Source organism: Microcebus murinus, chromosome 6 (genome assembly GCF_040939455.1).
Source record: "Microcebus murinus isolate Inina chromosome 6, M.murinus_Inina_mat1.0, whole genome shotgun sequence".
In the NCBI taxonomy this organism is placed as follows: Eukaryota; Metazoa; Chordata; class Mammalia; order Primates; family Cheirogaleidae; genus Microcebus; species Microcebus murinus.
The window spans coordinates 81321780-81340513 of record NC_134109.1 but is presented as its reverse complement, the minus strand read 5'-3'; the positions used below and the strand labels follow the sequence as shown (position 1 = coordinate 81340513).

The window sequence follows — 18734 nt, the reverse complement described above, 5'->3', positions numbered from 1 at the left end:
TCCTACTACCCCTTTGCCCCAGTTGCATCCATCCTTCTGCCGCTGGTGTAGTCCTTATCAGGAGGGCTAGGGAGGGATATAGCCTTGGTCTCATCAGGGAGGGAGGGGGAAGGAATGCTGGCTGCAGCTGCCTATCAGATCTACTAGGAAGAGATAAACCTCATCTCTATCAGGGAGGGAGGGGGAAGGAATGCTGGCTGCAGCCATCTGCCAGATCTACAAAGTCGGGGGACTCCCCAGACTCCTGCGGCTATTGTTTTACAAGCCTAAGTTTTGCATTAACCACATTCTGTCCTATACATACTTTTGGGGTTCCCACCTGAAATAAATCTAACAACCATTTTTGAGTCCAGATGGAACACTAAACCAAAGGTTCCCATGCTGCCTTCTACTTAAGAGCTGTGAGAAGGTGGGACTTGAAGGTGGTTGGTTTAGGCCTTTTTGACAGCTGGAGGAGACTAGTCCCGGGTACAGCGCTGCCCAGCTAACGCTCCCTGGGCCGGCTGTGTCAGAGAGCTTGTTGGAAATGTGAACACTTGGGTTTTACCCACTTGCACTCAGACTGGCAAGGATGAGGTTCAGGCCTCTATTTGTCACAAGCCAGCCCAGTGATAACCAGAGGTGGGTTTGGGAACCAGGGTACTAACCAGAGACTCCAAGAGTCTTGGAGAGGGACTGAACTGCCTCCTGCCTGAGGAAATTAGGCTCCAGCCACTTCCTAGAGCATGTCAAACCCCACCTCCAACCCCAATGGGCCACCCAGCGCTGAGTCCTCAGGAGAGCAGGCAGCTCCACCCTCCCCACCCAGTGCTACCTGTCAGACCTGAGCTAGCAGCGCGTGTAGCCACAGAGCAGGGTGGCTCTGGAAAGCAGGCAGGGCTCCCTGCTGGGCCTGGCTGCCTGGCCATGCTCTGGGCACTCTGGCCAAAGTGGCTGGCTGGCAAGGGGCTGCCCCTCCTGGGGGCAGTGCTGTTGTGGAAGAGAGAGAAGAGGGGTCCTCGGTGGCAGCGGGTAACGTACCTTATCTTACCTGGGAAAGTGGGCTGGAGGAGTCCTGGGGGCTGCAGTCCTCTGTGAGGACCAAGGCCAGCCCCAGCACTGGGGTTTGATTTGGGGCAGGACCTATTCCTTACAGATGACCTGGGAGAAGTTAGAGAGATTGACCAAAACCTTGGCTCTTGAAAATAATCCCCTCCAATTAGGAAATGGAGAGTAAGGATATGTGACACTTGTCCGGTTGGGTGTTTTTTGCCAAGAATGTTCCAGTTTGACTGCAGAACCCACTGTAGGGAGAAGGAATAAGGAGCCTGCTGGGATTGTGAGGAAGAGTTTCACTCCCAGGAAGTTGCACCCTAATGTTATCTCTCCTGAGCCGGCTGCGATCTCCTCAGCGACTCATCAGACCAGTATAGGCTGGGTGACTCTTGGCTTCTGCTCACCTGCCCACTGACCTGGGCGGTCTTCTAGGCTTTGTCTGGGAGCTAGTGGGTGGGGTGGGTCACAGCTTTCTCTTTTAATACTTAATCTCCTCAAACACATTAATTACTCCAGCTTTCACTGCAGCTCCCAAGCTACAGTGAGGGCCCAGTGGCCTGAGGGGGGGGCAGCAAGTTTGTGGTGAGTGATAACCACAGTTCAGCTAGTCCCTGATGAGGCTTAGATTTGAGCCCAGGCCTGATGGATTCCGGGGTCCAGTCACATCACCAAGGTGCTGAGCTCCTGACACCTGAGCCCTGGCACGGTCTCCCTGGTCCCTACACAGTGACATCAGTGACCCTGTGCTGGGCTGCTGCTCTGCGATGGGGAACAATGAGCTGGGAGCCACTGGAGGGAGGGGACCAGGCCCCATGCCAGCTCCCTGGAACTGAGTCCTGGAGTTCTGTTGTTTCAGCGGGAAACCTACCCATACTATGACCTCCAGGTGAAGGTGCTGAGGGCCAGAAATATCCAGCACACAGACCTGTGTGAGTGACCCCATCTCCACTTCTCCCCTTCCTTTCCCTGGGCCTCCTCAGAGCTCAGCTCTGTGTAAGTGTGTGTGTGAGTGTATATAAGTGTGTGCATGAGACTGAGGGGGGGTGGCCTGTGAGGGGCAGGCAGGTGCTGTGCAGACCCCGGACTCCTCCCTGAGTCTAGGAAGTGCCTCCCTGGGTGAGGTGTGAGGCCAGCTGTCGCTGCAGGTCAACACCTGCTCCCCTGGAGCTTTCCATGCCAATGCTCATGCAGGGAGGGAATTTTATTGCCCAAATCAGGCAGTATCCGAGGATTTCTCAATAGTCTGTGTGGCCACGTGATCTTTCCAACTAGCCGCTGCAGGATTTCTGTTCAGTTGAAAGGGAGGTGTAACTGGTTAAAATGGAGTCCAGGACAGCAAAACTCTCCCCCCACCCCCTCACCCCACCACGCCACGTGGGCAGCCTCTTCTCCCCGCTCTGCTCCCTTCACTCTGCCCCAGCCTCCTCCAGGAAACCTTTCCCGCAATAAGAGCTTGAGGCTGAGGCCCCACCCCTGTCATACCTGCAGTGTCCAAAGCCGACTGCTACGTGCAACTGTGGCTGCCAACAGCGTCCCCCAGCCCTGCCCGTACAAGAACAGTGGCCAATTGCAGCAACCCCGAGTGGAACGAGACCTTCCACTATCAGATCCATGGTGCTGTGAAGGTGAGGCCAGCAAGGCAGGGGCTGTGGAAGAAGGGGAGCTCCTCAGGTTCTGCCCTCCTGTCCTGCCTCAGCGCCGACCTCCTGCCTGCCCTGTTCCCAGAACGTCCTGGAGCTCACCCTCTATGACAAGGATGTCCTGAGCAGCGACGAGCTCTCCCTGCTCCTGTTTGACCTGAGGAGCCTCAAGTGTGGCGAACCCCACAGACACACCTTCCCACTTGACCGCCAGGTGAGCCACCCGTGCTGGCAGAGAGCCTGGCACAGGGCCGCCATGATGGGGCTCTGGGGAGTACAGGACAGGTCTTCCTCCGTCCCACAGCTCTGACCTTGTCAAGGTTTCCATCCAGCACTTCCTCCTCGCATGAAACCAAAGTGTGAGCTCCTCGAGGGCAGTATGTTGTCTGTCTCAGCCCTCACTGAACTCTCGGTGTCTAGAACAGTGACTAGCACACATTTTGGAATGAATGAGCCTGTGTGTAGAGATGCCACTGCCCCTCCTGTGTCCTTGACAAGCCACAATGACAGTATCCCCTTCCAGTATTCCCTTGGAGCTGAGCAGGGCTGGGGCCAGGGACAGTCCTGGAGGCTTTCACAGACTTTTAAAATTCAGTGCTCCATGCTTCCTCCATGCAGGATTCACAAGAGCTGCAGGTGGAATTCGTTCTGGAGCAGAGGTGAGTCCAGGCAGAGCCAGAGCCCTCCTATTTACTCTGAGACTCAGAGATTTGAGTCATGGGAGCTCCCAGCTGCCAGTCACCATGTCCCACTCTGGCCTTGCAGGCCTGGTCTCAACCTCCATTTGCATGTTGGACAACAGCTCCACCCACCCCCACCCCCTGCCAGGCTCCCCAGGCTCTTCCAGCTGCTTTGGTCACATTATTATTGCAACAGCCACCCCAAGGGGTCCAGATGTTCCATGAGCCCCTCATCTTTTGCAGCCAGGTGCCTGCATCTGAAGTCATCACCAATGGGGTCCTGGTGGTAAGTAGGGAAGGCAAGCTTCAGGCTGTTCCGGGCTGGGGACTGCAAGGAGTCCATGACTGAGCCTGTCATGCTCTGAAGGACCCTCAACCCCTCCTCAGAGGGGAGATGTGCTAGGGAGGCATCTCCAGGGATGGACAGGAAGCTGCCTGGCACTTGGGTGGACAGCCAGGACCAGCCTTCCTACCTGTGCACAGCACATTACTCACTTGGGGTCCTGGCTGCAGGGACTGCCCAAGGAGCCACTATCAGAGCCTCTCACCTCCTCCCTTTCCCTACCAGGGCCCACCTCCCTGAGTCCTGGGGGCTGGTGTGGCCTTGGGACCTGCTACAGAACACCCCCACCCACAAGGCCCTGGGATAGCAGTCTTCTGGACCCTGGCCCAGATACCCCTCCCTCCCTCCGTGGTGGTTGGCACCCTGTGAAGGGCCCTGTGGGTTGCCTGGCTCCCATAGGCCTCTGTTTTCTGCAGGCTCACCCCTGTCTGAGAGTCCAGGGCACCCTCTCAGAAGATGGGACGGCCCTGAGACAAGAGTATGGTGAGTCTGGTTGGAGGCCTTGGGTCTTGCCTTCTCTCCTGGACTTGGGGCTGCCGATGTCAAGGAGGTGGGTCTAGGGCAGGAAGTTCCTACGTTTTTCACTGCTCAAAGCTGACCAAAGATGGAATGGATTGCCCTGGAGGTAGTGAATTTCCTGTCCCTGAAATTGTTCAAGCATAGAGGTTGTATCAGTCCAACTATTGCTCTACAGCAAACCCCACAAAATCTTGGTGGCATTCAAGAAATGTTTACTTAGCTCACAGATCTGGTGGTTAGCTGGGACTTGGCCAATCCAGGCCAGGCTTGGCAGGAGTGACCTGGCTCTGCTCTGTGTGTCTCTCATCCTCCTTCTGGGACCAGCAGACTAGCCTGGGCATGTTCTCAAGGCATCAGAGAGGCGCAGAGAGCAAGCCCAACTGAGCAAGTGCTTGTCAAGCCTTTGGTCACATCTGCAAGTTGGAAGGCTGGGAATATAGCCAGCCTCTTTAGTGGGAGGGGTCATGTGGCAAAGAGTGAGAACATTGGGGACATGAAGAACTGGGGCCATCTATGCAGAGTGCCACAGAGGGCAGCCACCCACGGGGGTAGGGGATAGGGATCCAGAAGTGGGATAGCTAAGGTCCCTCCCAGTACTGACAGTCTGAGTCCTACCAAGGTAATACTGAGCACTTACTCTGAGTCAGGCCCCATGCTAAGCATTTTACATACATGTTATCTTGTAATCCTCATAACAACCCCATAATGTAGTGCAATCGTTATTCTCTTGTAACTCACAAGACCAAGGCTCAAAGAAGAACCTTGCTTAAGGTCACACGGCCAATAAATAGTAGAGCCAGGATCAAACCCAGGTCTGTGACACCCATGGCTCATTCTCTGAACCAAAGATTCTATCATTTCTCCTTACAAATGGGACATTTCCATCTCAGTCCACAAACCTTGGTGTGAATGAAATGTCACTTTCCTGATTTTCCCTAAGTCCCTCCTGCCTCAGGCTTATGACAAGTCCCTGGGTCTCATCTAGAGCAAGGAGCTGCTGTGGGGGGTGGGACCCCATCTGGACCTCTGCTCCTCTGGTATCTGCCACCCTTGTGCTCTTAGGGTTTCTGTTGCTTCCCTGTCGTATTTGGGGTCAGGGACTCTTGTGAGGCTGCCTGTGGTGCTCTCTGCCTGGCTGGCACCTGTAGCCATTTCTCTCTGGGGTCTGGTCTCCTCGCCAGAAAGCTGCTGGGAAACAGGGCAGGACACTCCTTGGCCCACAGGCCCACCCTTCACCCTCCTGGCCTGGGCCTCATCTTCCGGCCCAGCTGGCCCTCCGTCTTCCCCAGGATGGACGTCCTCTCTGTACCCACGAATCCCATACCTCCTTTGACCTCCTCTGCGAGCCCCTTCCCTTCTCCCAAGGTCTTATGCTTTTGGAAACAAAGGCCAGAACGACTTGCAGCCTATTTCTGTTTTCTCTCTGGCCACAAACCTCCTCCAAGGCAATGAGCGCAGAGCCTAAATGGAGGTAAGAGATGAGGGAAAACAGCCGGGCGTGGTGGCTCTCGCCTGTAATCCTAGCACTCTGGGAGGCTGAAGTGGGAGTTCGAAACCAGCCTGAACAAGAGTGAGACCCTGTCTCTATTATAAATAGAAAGAAACTAATTGGCCAACTAAAAATATATATAGAAAAAATTAGCTGGGCATGGTGGCACATGCTGTAGTCCCAGCTGCTCAGGAGGCTGAGGCAGCAGGATCACTCGAGCCCAGGAGTTTGAGGTTGCTGTGAGTTAGGCTGACGCCACAGCACTCACTCTAGCCTGGGCAACAAAGTGAGACTCTGTCTCAAAAAAAAAAAAAAATTAAAAAAAAAGAGATGAGGGAAATCACCAGTTGAAAACTGGTAATTAATATAATAATGAATATATAAATTTATATAATTATACATATATAGTTAATATAATAATCTCAAAACTGCCAACCCCCTGGGCTATGGGCAGGGGCCCTGTTCCCTGCCTTTCCCTCTTCCCTAGGCATTTGTGCGTCTCCCACCCTCCTCCGGGGTCCCGGGGTCCCAGTTCTGACCAGGACAGGTTGTAGGCCCCCAGGAGTCCTTCATGATGTTTTTCCCATGATCAGAGTGGCTGAGAGGGAGCAGGGTGATAAGAGATGGCATTTCCCAGGAGGAAGAGAAGAGCAGAGTCGTTGCTGCTTGGGTGTTGCCATCATGAGCCACACATGCAGGGCCACATTCACCCTCACCTGGGCCCTCTGCTCTCAGGCTCTAGGCAGCTCCAGCTGGCAGTGCCCGGGGCCTATGAGAAGCCGCAGCTCTTGCCCCTGCAGCCTCCCGTGGAGCCAGGCCTTCCACCCACCTTTACCTTCCACGTGAACCCGGTGCTGAGTTCCAGGTTGGATGTGGAGCTGGAGGAGAAGCTCACGGTTCTACAGGTGAGTGAACCAGGGACAAAGGGCGGGGTCATAGAATCGGCTCAGCCAGAGGAGCGTCCCAGAGCCACGCTGGAGAGCTCCTTGGGTGTTTTCTCCTTCCAGAGTGGCCCGAATGCAGAGCTGGAGGCTCAAAGCAGCAAGCTGGGCGAGGGGGGCATCCCGCTCTCCTCTCTGCCCATAGGCCAGGAGGAGCAGTGCTTGGTGGCCCTGGGGGAGGTAAGTCCCTGCCTGGGTGCTGGAGGGTGCTCTGTGACCACCAAGAGGGGGCTGGGGCGAGGCCCAGAGAGGCAGTGCAGACCAGCCCACCCTGGAGTTCAGCCATGACGTCCACACTGGGCCAGAGTTACCTGAGCAAAGGGGCTGCAGGGGGGAGGCCATTTCCCCGGGAGCACCCCACTCCACGTGCTCAAGGGTGAGCTTGCCATCTCTTTCAGGGCCAGGAGGTGGCTCTGAGTGTGAAGGCGGAAATGAGGTGAGGTGGAACTTCAGGTGGAAGGCCTCTTGGGGCTGGGCTGGAAGTGTGGGGAAACACCCCAGCGTGCTCTGCTCTCCAGCCCACGAAGCTCAGGCCCTGGGGTTGGCGCCTGCCCCTCCCCAGTGCTGGTGCTGGTAGGAAGTCCCTTGGGGAATTTCTGAGGGCTTCCTCAGAGTGTGGGCCTGCTCCTGCGAAACACGGGCTGGGCCTGAGGCTCTCCTCCACCGGACAGTCACCAAGTACCCCGCCCCTGCCCCACTTGAGGCAGCTCTGGGGACCTGGACCTGCGCCTTGGCTTTGACCTCAGTGACGGGGAGCAGGAGTTTCTGGACAAGAGGAAGCAGATCGTGTCCAAGGCCCTGCAGCAGGCGCTCGGATTAAGTGAGGCTCCGGACATTGGCCAGGTATGGAATGGAGGAGGAGCTCCATCTGGTCCTCAGGGTCACTTTTCCCTTGAAAGGACTAATGTGGCCAAGAGGTGACAGGAAGCCCAGTAGAAGCATGGGAGCATAGGGAGCAGGCAGCTGGCTTATTCGCCTGAGCTGATGACTGCAATCAGGAGAGTCAGGACTTGTGTGGAACAAGGGCAGAGCAGCCCTGGCCAAATGTAAATGTCTTCTTAGTGTGCTCGGGCTGTCATCACAAAATACCACAGACTGGGTGGCTTAAACATACAGACATTTATTTTCTCACAGTTCTAGAGGCTGGAAGTCCAAAATCAAGGTTCCATCCAACTGGGTTGGTTTCAGATGGGGCCTCTCTTTTTTTTCTGTTTAGACAGAGTCTCACTTCTGTCACCCAGGCTAGAGTGCAATGGTGTCAGCCAGGCTCACAGGAACCTCAAACTCCTGGCTCTAGTGATCTTCTTGCCTTAGCCTCCGGAGTAGTTAGGACTACAGGCATGTGCCACCATGCATGGCTAATTTTTCTCTTTTTAGTAGAGATGAGGTCTCGCTCTTGCTCAGGCTGGTCTCAAACTCCTGATCTCAAGCTATCTTCCTGCCTTAGCCTCCCAGAGTGCTAGGATTACAGGCGTGACCCACTGCACCCAGCCCTCTCTTCTCTTCTTGATGGAGCCTTCTGTGTCCTCACATGGCCTTTCCTCTGTGCATGTGTGGAGAGAGAGCCAGCTGTCTGTTGTCTCTTCCTCTTCTTGTAAGGACACTGGTCCTATCGGATTAGGGCCCCACCCTTATGACCTCATTTTACCTTTATTACTCCCTTATAGGCCCTGTCTACAAATAGCCATTTTGGGGAAAGGGTTTCAATATACGAATTGGGGGGTGGGGAGGCACAACTGAGTCAGTAACAGTGGTCAAAGGGATTTGGAGGTGGAAGGTCCATGGGAGCTGGGCATGGAGAAGTCAGCCTATGGCTGAGAGGCAGGGGACAGGAGTGCTGAGTGAGAGACCTGTGGTGGATCAGGCTGGTGGCTTCCTCCTGGCTGCGTGTGTACCCAGGAGATGGAGCCCCTGCCCAGCGCTGACAAGCTGAGCCAGCTTAGATGGTCTGTTCAGCCAATAGCATGTCTACTCTGTGCTAGATACCTGCTCTGTCTCATCCAGCACTCAGAAGCAACAGTGCCCTTGGTGAGCAGCGGCCAAGGAGCATTTTCTCAGGACAGGAGAAGAAAAGAGGATAGGGAAAGAAAGTGAAAGTCTGGAGTGGAATGCGCCCAACCTTTGTGGAAATGCTGGGCAGCCCAAAAGCTTCGAATCTGGTCCCCCAGGCACTTCTGATCCTGAAGAGGACCGTGCCGTTTGCTCACCTGTGGTGTCTGGAGATGGGTCCAGGCTGCTTGCTGGTCTCTGTCACTTCGGCTCGGTGGTTCTCAGCTGGGGGCAATTTCATTCCTCCCTCCTCGGGGACATTTGTCAATGTCTAGAGATGTTTACTGTCACTATGGGGTGGGGAGGATGTAGAGGGATGCATCTGGCAGCTAGTGGGCAAAGGCCAGGGATGCTAGTAATCATCCTATGACCCACAGGACAGCACCACAACAAAGAATTATCTGGTCCAAAATATCAGTAGTGCCAAGGTTGAGAAACCTGCTTTTAGCTGTTTTGCGTGAACCAAATATATCTTCCAGGCACATACCTTCCTGCTATTACAATGGTTAAGAGTCTCTGGAGCCATACTGCTTGGGCTTGATAGCTCATTACATTGTGTGATCTTGGGCACGTTATTTAACCTTTCTGTGCTTCGATTTCCTCATCTGTAAAATGGGGATTTCACTGGGTTGCTGTGAGGATCCAATGAGATAATACAGGCAAGGCTCCTAGAATAGAGGCTGACGTGTATAAGCAATCGTAGAAACAACAGTGGCAGTAGTTAGTATTTTTATTGTGCAGGTGCCCGTGGTGGCTGTGCTGGGTTCTGGGGGTGGAACCCGAGCCATGTCTTCCCTGTACGGCAGCCTGGCAGGGCTGCAGGAGCTCGGCCTCCTCGACACTGTGACCTACCTGAGCGGGGTGTCTGGGTCCACCTGGTAAGTGAGATGCAGAGTAAAGGAGAGCCCTGCAGGGCAGTGGCGTGACATGCTATCTGATGGAGTCCCTGAGGAAGGGCTAGGATCCTGCTTCCGAGGGGCTTGGGAGGGCAGGAAGAGGCTGAGTCCCCAGGGCCCTGCTGAGTGAGGGTACAGGGCAACGGGGGGCAGGGGGGGAGAGGGGTCACTCAGACTCCTGCCTCCCTCCCCCTCCTGCCATGCTCCTTGTCCCTAACTCAAGGTACGCCCTCTGTTCCCAGGTGCATCTCCACACTCTACAAGGACCCGGCCTGGTCCCAGGTGGCCTTGCAGGGCCCCATTGAGCGTGCCCAGGCTCGGGTCTGCAGCAGTAAGCTGGGGGCGATGTCCACAGAGCAGCTGCAGTACTACACGCAGGAACTGGGGGTCCGGGAGCACACCGGCCATAGTGTGTCCCTCATCGACCTTTGGGGCCTCCTCGTAGAGTATTTCCTGTATGGGGAGGTAAGAGAAGAGCAAGAAGTAAATATACGTCTCCACCCCACTCCTTCCATCCTCGCCCACCCCAGCTGTTTCTGCCTTACCTCTCGGTCTAAGATCTGTGCTGACGCCTTTTCCTGAGGTCTGGGCTCTCCTGGAGGCAAAGGGTGAGACACCAGGGTGGGCTGACATCATGTCACCTTTCTGGCTCCTGTTAACTAAAAATATTAACGAGGGTTATACTTTGGAAGAAGGAGAGTTTTATATTTCTTATAAAGGATAGGATCCTGGCAGTCATTCCAACATGCTGAAAAGCAGAGCTCTGGCCAGAAGCCAGGCACCCGTGTTTCAAAGACAGACAAAAGGAGATTTTATGGAGCAGGGTGGTTAAATACAAATATACATATTCAACAAGCTACAGGAGGAGTCATGAATATTTATGAAGGGAAACAATGCATTTGTAATTGTGCTGTATGCCTCTCCCATCCCATCATGGCTGGGAACTCAGTTTTAAGGTGTTTCTGGGCACCCCTTGGCCGAGAGGGGTCCATTCAGTTAGAGGAGTTAGGGTTTTGTTTTTAGTTCACAGTCCCCTGCTTTGGCCGAGATATGCCAGAGTCAGCAGTGACGGCCAAACTTCACTCTGTCCGGTCACTGATGGGGTGGAGGGCTATTATCCCTAGATCCATCTACCAGGGGTGGGGAACCTGCAGCTTTGGGGCCACATGAGGCCTTCTGGATCCCTGAGTCTGAGTGTGGCCTTTTGACTGAATCCAAATTTTACAGAACAAGTTCTTGGACCACTAAGGCCGAGGAGAGGTTTAGAGCCATAAAAGCTAACAGCCAATTAAACATTTGGGGCCAGGTGGGAATGGGAATGGACAGGTACTCATTAACTCCTTAAATCCTTTTAAGCAATATACTGGAAAACCAAATGCCAAAAAAAAAAAGGTTATAAAATTAATTTATAAGTATCACATTACTATAGTCTTGGTTTTAGTTACAGACTTGTAGCAATTAGTTATGTAATCATAAATATTTTGTTGAGGCCATTTTATTACTCAAACCGGCCCTTACAATCTCGTGTGCCTCCCTCTTCTGCGACAGTCCCCGGGCCTAGAGGGAGGAAGATCTGTTGTGTGATAATGGGGCATAGCTCATCTTCACAGCTTTGGCCTTGCCAACCCCAGGTCTCTCTTGTGGGCATGCCACAGCCTGCCAGGTGCTGGTCTCGGACCACGGGGATGAGGCCAAGCTGGCTCCCTTCCTTCCTGCCCAGGAAAACCCTGCCAAGCTGTCTGACCAGCAGGAGGCGGTCAGCCAGGGTCGGAACCCATACCCCATCTATGCTGCCGTCAACGTCCGCACCAACATCAGCGGGGAAGACTTTGCAGGTGCCTGGCGGTGGGGACCAGGGAGCTAGTGGAGGTGGGCCATGGGAGGGTGCGAGAGGCCAGGGCCAGCCGGGTACAAGCGGGAGGCGCCACACACAGGGGCCTTGGAGAGCAGTGGGGTTGCTGCCACCTGTTCTTGGCAAGGCTGATTCTTGTTTGGGCACGAGGGCCCTGGTCGGAGATGCCTGGTGACTATTCCTTCATTTGGGCCCCCAGAGTGGTGTGAGTTCACCCCCTACGAGGTCGGCTTTCCTAAGTACGGGGCTTATGTGCCCACGGAGCTCTTCGGCTCGGAATTCTTCATGGGACGGCTGCTGCAGCTGTGGCCAGAGCCCCGGATCTGCTACCTGCAAGGTGAGTCTCCCCTGGAGGGCTGGGGACAGACAGGTGTGAGGGCCAGGCCCTGACATGGGGTGGGGTCCTGTCTGTCTCCTTAGGAGTGTGGGGCAGCGCCTTCGCAGCCAGCCTGGACGAGATCTTCCTGAAGACCGTGGGCTCCAGCCTGGGCTTCCTGGAGTGGCACAGAGGCAGTGTAAACATCACAGGTGAGGGGGGCGATCCTGACCCCTCCCACACCACTCTCCAGCAGTAGGGCCCTGGCAGAGGCATGAAGAATGAGGGAGGGGACAGCGAAGGACTTGTCTGTCCCACTGGATTCAGGGAAGTCCTAAGGAAATGACTTTCAGCTCAGGGTTTCTGGATGCCCAGAGATGTGATAAGAGCACAACTTTGAGTTCTCTGCTTGGGCTCCGATTAGCTCCACTCAGCCCAGGAGCATGGGGTGTGTGGTTGCCACTCTGTCCACACCCTTCAGTGGCTCCCCTTCGGCCTGGTCCTTAAATGACCCATGAGAGCCCTGCTGTACAGAACACCTTTCCCACCTGTCCCCCAAGGGTAACCCATGATCTGCTCTTGTGAGTCAGCTCAGATGTTTTTTGTCTGACGGCTTCTCTCTTTCACTCCATCCCTCCAGGCTGATTGAGTGTCTTACTGGCACGGCCCAACTGGGACCACGTGCACATCCTCATTGTTGTCTGTCCCTTGGGGCATTGTTATGATGTATCGTCTCTTTATGTGGCACTCCCCTACAAGCAAGCCATGAGCCTGGAGGGCCGGGGCCAGGCCCCATTCACCTTTGCATCCTCATCCTAGCATAATGCTGGGCACATAGTAGCTGCTCAGTTAGCATTTAATACATGAAATTCTGATTGGAATTGTACATATAACTTTATTTTCAAAAGGGTAGGAGATAAACTATTACTTAATAAATGCAATGTCATAGATAACTTTCAAAACATGAGGGATATGAAAAAAGTCATGTAAAAGGGATTGTGAAGCAGTGGTCAGAGGCTGGGAGGCAGGTGGGGGAGGAAGAGAGATGTGGGGAGGGCTCATGTGTAGGGGAGGGGCCTAAGCTGGGAGGGGGGGTCACTGGACAAAGGAGGACACCACTCCTTACTACCTTCTATTGTCCCCACGCCTGCCTAGACGACCGCCAGAAGCTCCAGCTGCACGACCCCGCGCGGCTGCGAACCAGGCTCTTCACGCCCCAGGGCCCCTTCTCCCAGGCCGTGCTGGACATATTCACCTCCCGCTTTACTTCTGCCCAGAACTTTAACTTCACCCGGGGCCTCTGCATGCACAAGGACTACGTGGCTGGCAGGGAGTTCGTGGCCTGGAAAGGTGGGTTCTTCCCTGGGTGGAGGCGGGTTAGGTCTCCTTCCTGTCTGTGCCTTGGTCCCCTGGGGCCCGCGCTGGCTTTGGTCCAGGGCACTGAGTGGTGGTCTCCTGCTGCCCGCGGGCTGGCGTGGGAGGTCTCTGATCACTGTGCGGGAAGGTGGAAGGCAGCGCCCAGTGGCTGGGGTGGGAGAGCCCAAGGCTGTCAGGGAGGGAGGGAGGGAGAGAGAACTCTCCAGAGAGTGTGAATGAGCATACAAAGGGAAGGGGGCAGCTGGCAAGAGCAACCGCATTTGTCCCTGTGCGCACACGCACCTCGCAGACACACACCCGGACGCCTTCCCCAACCAGCTCACCCCCATGCGGGACTGCCTGTACCTGGTGGATGGAGGCTTCGCCATCAACTCTCCCTTCCCACTGGCTCTGCTGCCCCAGAGAGCGGTGGACCTCATTGTGTCCTTTGACTACTCTCTGGAAGCCCCTTTTGAGGTGAGGTAGGGAGGCAGGGTCGGGGAGTGGAGAGGGAAGGGAGGAGGAGGAGGAGGAGGAGAGGGCTCTGGGGAGGGGCCTGGCTGGGCGTGTGGGGATCACCCTTCACGGACAGCCTGGGTTCTAGTCTGTGTGTGGCAGGGGCGCCTTCTGACGCTGCCAGCAGCACAGGCCTGCCCGGCTGGAGGGGGAGATTTGCGGAGATGACGGATGGGAGAGAGAGAATAGGAAGAGGAGGCCACAGAGGGACCTTGGGAGTCTTCTAACTTGGTCCAATAAGGGACCCCCTGTTCTAGATCCTGCCCCTCCATGATAGAATTCCCTGCTCTAGGCTGGGTCTAGGTCTGCTGTCCCTTTGTTACTATGGTAACAACGAAGCCATCAGGGTCCCCTCGGAGAGACTCTAGCAGCAACTTCTTCAAGCTCTGTAGGCCGGTGGACAGGAGCTGCCATCAGACGTGGTTCTGGTCGTGTTGCTGGAGCAGCCCTTGCTCTTGGGCCTCCTCCCTATCCTCCTGGGTCCTATGAGAGCGTGGGAGTGGAGGACTGATGAAGCCTCCCTCACCTGACACTGACCTTCTGTAATCATTGAGGGTCAACCTTGTGAAAAGGAAATCAGCCCCTAATGGAGTGGAGAGGGGTTGGAGCAGGGAAGGCCATGGTAGTTACAGTGAGCACTAGATTGGTTATTGATCATCATTGATTATTGCTAATCTTCACAACCTCCCCACTGGGTAGTTAACCCCATTTTTATTTTACACATGAAGAATCTGACTGAGAAAGGTGATATCACTTGCCTGCAGTCACTCAGCTGGTCAGAGGTAGCGCTGGCCTTGAAGCCGGGGTCTGTGCGAGTCCAGGTGGGGGGCAGAGCCAGGTGGAGGGCAGGCAGGGTCAGAAGCTTGCCTCCCTGCCCAGGTCTTACAGATGACAGAGAAGTACTGCCGGGACCGAGGAATCCCCTTCCCTCGGATAGAGGTGGGCCCTGCGGACTTGGAGGAGCCCCGAGAGTGCTATCTGTTTGCCAAGGCTGATGACCCCTGCTCGCCCATGGTGCTGCACTTCCCCCTTGTCAACCGTACCTTTCGAACACACCTGGCCCCAGGTAAGGGGAAGCTCTGGGCCTGGATCTGACCTGCAAAGCCCCGGGGTGGTGATAGGATGCTGTTCTCACAGTGGAGGCCCTGCAGCCCAGGACAGTGTGCCAAAGCAAACCTCCTGGGGGCCTCCGCTGCCCCCTGCTGCCCGCCGCTTCCTGGGCCTCAGCATTCACACTGGGCCATCCCCTCCTGAGGGGCCTGAGAGCTGAGATGTGGGTCCAAGCAAGGCCCACATTGGAGCCAGCCAGCTGTCCTGGGGCGACGAGGCTTCTGGGCTGTGCCAACCAGTCCCACAGAGTGCCCCAGCCTGGCCTCTCCTCTGCTGCCCCACCCACAGGTGTGGAGCGGCAGACGGCTGAGGAGAGGGCCTTTGGGGACTTTGCTGTCAACGCGCCAGATTCCCCCTATGGCATGATGAACTTCACCTATGAGCCCCGGGACTTCGATCGGCTGGTGGCCCTGAGTCGATACAACGTTCTGAACAACGTGGAGACTGTGAGGCGCGCCCTCCAGCTGGCCCTGGACCGGCGGCAGGCTGGGGAGAGGGCTGGGGGCTGACCCCAGCAGAGGAGGACTGTGACAGAGAGGAGAGAGCTGGGCTCGGGCCGCGGCAGTCGAGGAGTCAAGTCATGTTATGGGGCTCTGCTTCCGCTCTCTCTAGGACCTGCCTCTGAGGCTCCTGGCCATGGAAAGTGCTTGTAGATTGCACCTGCATTTCTGTAGGGGAACGGGCAGGACCTCTCTGCGGGGCTCTTGGGGAGGTAGGGCAGAAGAGAGCCGTGCTCACTGTGCAGGGGGCTGTGGGCAGAACCAGGCAACAGTCTAGCCGCAGGGCCCACCCCAAACACAGACCTCAGAGGGCCCAGCTCCTTGACTTCCTCCAGAGCAGGAGCAGGCTGAGGTGCCACCGTCCTCCTGACACTGGGACCCCACCCAAGCTCCTAGAGGCCACTACCAGGAATGCCCAGAGGCCCCATGGGTTTCCAATCTGTCACTGACTCCATCATCTTGCCTCTGACCCTCCCTTGCATTCTGGCCTCCTTGTCCCTCCTCACAGCTCCCCCTTCTCTGCCCAGCCTCCCAGAGCCTGTGAGCTGAGGCCCATGTGGCCAGGCTCTGGCTGGTGGGGGCGCTCATCTCCCTGTGAGTTGCCCACTGCAGATTACCTGTGCTCGCTCTTTAAACCTGGGCCACAATCTCTGGTCACATGTACAGCAGCCCGCTCATGCAAGTATAGCTTCACCATCCCCAGAGCTAAATGGGTGTGCCATTTAGGGGCACAGAATGGACATGCATCTGCGAGTGGGGTGCACCAGGGAGGGCAGCCAGGTGGGGCGGGGGGTGGGTACAGGTAGCCCTGCCTGGGTTCCCACCTCTTTCACAGATGCAGGCCATGATCTGGGTTAGTCTCTGTCTTCCTCTACCTTTTTGTATTTCCTCTGACCTGCCTGAGACCCTCCAAATATCTAGAGCCTCCCCAGCATGGGCAGATTTAAGATTTGTGCGGAGGAGATCCGCTCTGCCCAGGCCCTCTCCATCTGGCCTCCGCCTCTGCAGCGGCGCCCTCCTCACCGCCCGGGTGTGGAGGCAGTGGCCTCCACCCAGGGCCACCGCTAGGCCCTGCAGTGGCCAGGCTGCCTCACACACCTGAGCTCTGGCTGCTTCTGCCCCTGAGCCCGCAGTGCCCTATCTGGCTGCATGACCTGCTCCTCCCTCTCTCACATACAAACATGCCATCTGAGACCAAAGTCACAGTTCCTCTTTCAATCAGGGACACGTATGCTGGGAAGCCTCACCAGTCCTGATTCTGAGAAGACCCAGCTAAGAGGAGGGTGGCCTGGGACCCCGGCACCCCAGCTGATCTGAGCTATGAGGGCCAGAGAGCCAGTGCTTTGGTGGCATGGGGTGGGGCGGCTTGGTTCTCCTTTCCTGCCTCTTCACCACTGCTGCCGTTGCTGCCCACCACCTTTGCTCGGGGCTCAGCAGTGAGAGGTCTATGGGGCGTAGCCCTAGGCTGGCCCCTGAGCTCCTCTGTGGATATTGTTGTCACCACTGCTGTGCCTGCCATCATCGATAACTTGTTATTTGAACCTTTGTAGAGTTCACAACTTGGAAGTGCACAGAGTTCTTAGAACTTCACAGAATTCGCAGCTTAGAATCTGCAGTCAGCCTTCAGCATCTCAAACAGCATCGGGCTGGCTCTGGCCCCGGGAACATCAGCCCCTTAAGAACAGGGATTTTTGTCTTTTTTTTTTTCCCATTGCTGTATCCCCAGTGCCTTGAGTGCCTACGTACTCCAAAAATATTTGGCAAATAAATGAATGGGAACCTACATTCTAAAAGATGGCTTATCACCTACCAACCATGAAAAGGTGTGCAACACTGTACTCCAATGGTTCTTAACTTTTGAAAAGTTAATGAAAGGCCATTGAAAGCCATAGACCCTCTCCCAAGACCCTCTGCAAGGGTTGGGAAGACATTGAGACAAGGATGGGAGGGCAGGGAGTAGGAGGCTGGTCTAGTGCTCTAGCTAAGAAATTGGTCGGCAGGTGCAGCAGGGATGACCTCAGCCATGGGATGAGGAAATGTCATCAGGACTGAATCTGAGCCAACCCAAGTGAGGAGCTGGGGGGAGGAGTCAAACATGACCTGGCCATGGGTCTCACCTGGGCTGCACATTGGATTCCCCTGGGCAGCGTTAGAACTACTGATGTCCGTGCTGGCTCTGGTTGGTCTCAGTACGGCATGTTCCTCATCCACCTCCCCTACTCGGCCCCTCTGGACCGTGGAAACTGAGGTTTCTGCAGCAAGGCCCATGTGGCCCTTCACCTGCATTTCAGCTGGTTCAAGTTGGTACCACTGAAGCCACCTCTTGTTTGTCCCGCCTCCCTCTGGCCCCTCGGTGCCTCTGCCTTCCTCCTCCTCCCACGCTCTCCTCAGCTCTCTAAACACTGCTGGGATTTTCTGGGGGTACCTCAAGGCCCCTGAAGGCATGTAGATTCCCAGTTCCCTTGAGTACCAGGAAAAGCTGCTCTTCCTACCGTACCGTCTCTCCCCACCTCTACCTTTCCACCGACCTTACCATCCTTTGGTTTCAAACAAATCGTCCTCTGGAGGAGTTTCAAAGGAAGTCCTGAGTCTAGAGGGACGCTTGTTTTCTGTTGACCGTGCCTTTTCTCTCCCCTCTGCTCTTTCCTGCTTTCCGAGTCGAGGCTCTTCCACTCTCCCTCTCCGCTGCATCAAGGGCTATGCGTGCCGCTTCTAGTGTTCCGGTGGTTCCTCTCGACAATTTCATTGACATACAGTTTACATGTGACTGCATGCATCCATTCTAAGTGTTCTGTAAGTGTACAAGAGTAAGTGTAGAGTTCAATCAATTTTGACATATTTACATGTACAGGTAAGTACCACCACCATCAAGATATGGAACACTTCCATCACCCTAGAAAGTTATCTTGTGTTCCATCCCAGTCCATTTCCCCACCCCTGGCCCCAAGTGACCACCAGTCTGGTTTCTGTCACTACAGGCTAGACTTGTCTTTCCCAGAGTCCCACATGATGGAATTATGTAGTGTATACTTTTGTGTGTCTGGCTTCTGCCACTCAGCAGAACAGCTTTGGGATTCATCTATGTTGTACTCATTCCTTCTTATTCCTGGGTAGGAATTATGTGGATATACCACAATTTGTTTATTCATTCCCCTACTGATGAGAGTTTGGGTTATTTCCAGTTTTTAACTCTCATTAAGCTTTTAATACTTAAATATTTATTTTTTAAGAAGTCAGTCTCTGTTTCTCTCCCCAATGAGAAAAGCATCTCAGTTTGCTCTCAGTTCCCTGCGCTCCTGCCCTGCACGCTACTCCCCACCCCCAACCCCGCCTGGAACTTTATTTCCTACGTATTGAAAACTTCAACATAGCAACTTTTATTTGCACTTCACAACATATTTTATTGATTTATTTGCTTGCCATTGCTTCTTATAACTCTTTTCTTCCTTTTGTGTTTTTCTTGGAGTGCAAAATCAAACAGTTCTTTAATGA

The 18734-nt window shown here is 55.0% G+C and overlaps 1 protein-coding gene across 1 annotated transcript; it reads left to right on the top strand.

The window, feature by feature from the left end:
* Positions 1 to 583: 583 nt before the first annotated feature.
* PLA2G4F (phospholipase A2 group IVF) lies at positions 584 to 17025 on the top strand. The gene is made up of 20 exons (XM_012766506.3): positions 584 to 1011; positions 1892 to 1964; positions 2524 to 2660; positions 2761 to 2889; positions 3294 to 3334; positions 3599 to 3641; positions 4115 to 4181; positions 6442 to 6611; positions 6714 to 6827; positions 7046 to 7083; positions 7355 to 7490; positions 9438 to 9574; positions 9835 to 10057; positions 11313 to 11427; positions 11644 to 11781; positions 11865 to 11972; positions 12916 to 13110; positions 13427 to 13593; positions 14512 to 14698; positions 15031 to 17025. Exons 1-20 carry the CDS (start codon positions 751 to 753, stop codon positions 15249 to 15251), a joined length of 2700 nt encoding a protein of 899 aa, XP_012621960.1. The 5' UTR covers positions 584 to 750; the 3' UTR covers positions 15252 to 17025.
* The last annotated feature ends 1709 nt before the right edge of the window (positions 17026 to 18734 follow it).

Coding starts and splice junctions, on each gene's coding strand:
- PLA2G4F (XM_012766506.3), top strand. CDS start 751: ATGGGCCACCCAGCGCTGAGTCCTCAGGAGAGCAGGCAGCTCCACCCT. Junction 6,612..6,713: donor AGAAGCTCACGGTTCTACAG/GTGAGTGAACCA, acceptor TTCTCCTTCCAG/AGTGGCCCGAATGCAGAGCT. Junction 7,084..7,354: donor AGTGTGAAGGCGGAAATGAG/GTGAGGTGGAAC, acceptor CACTTGAGGCAG/CTCTGGGGACCTGGACCTGC.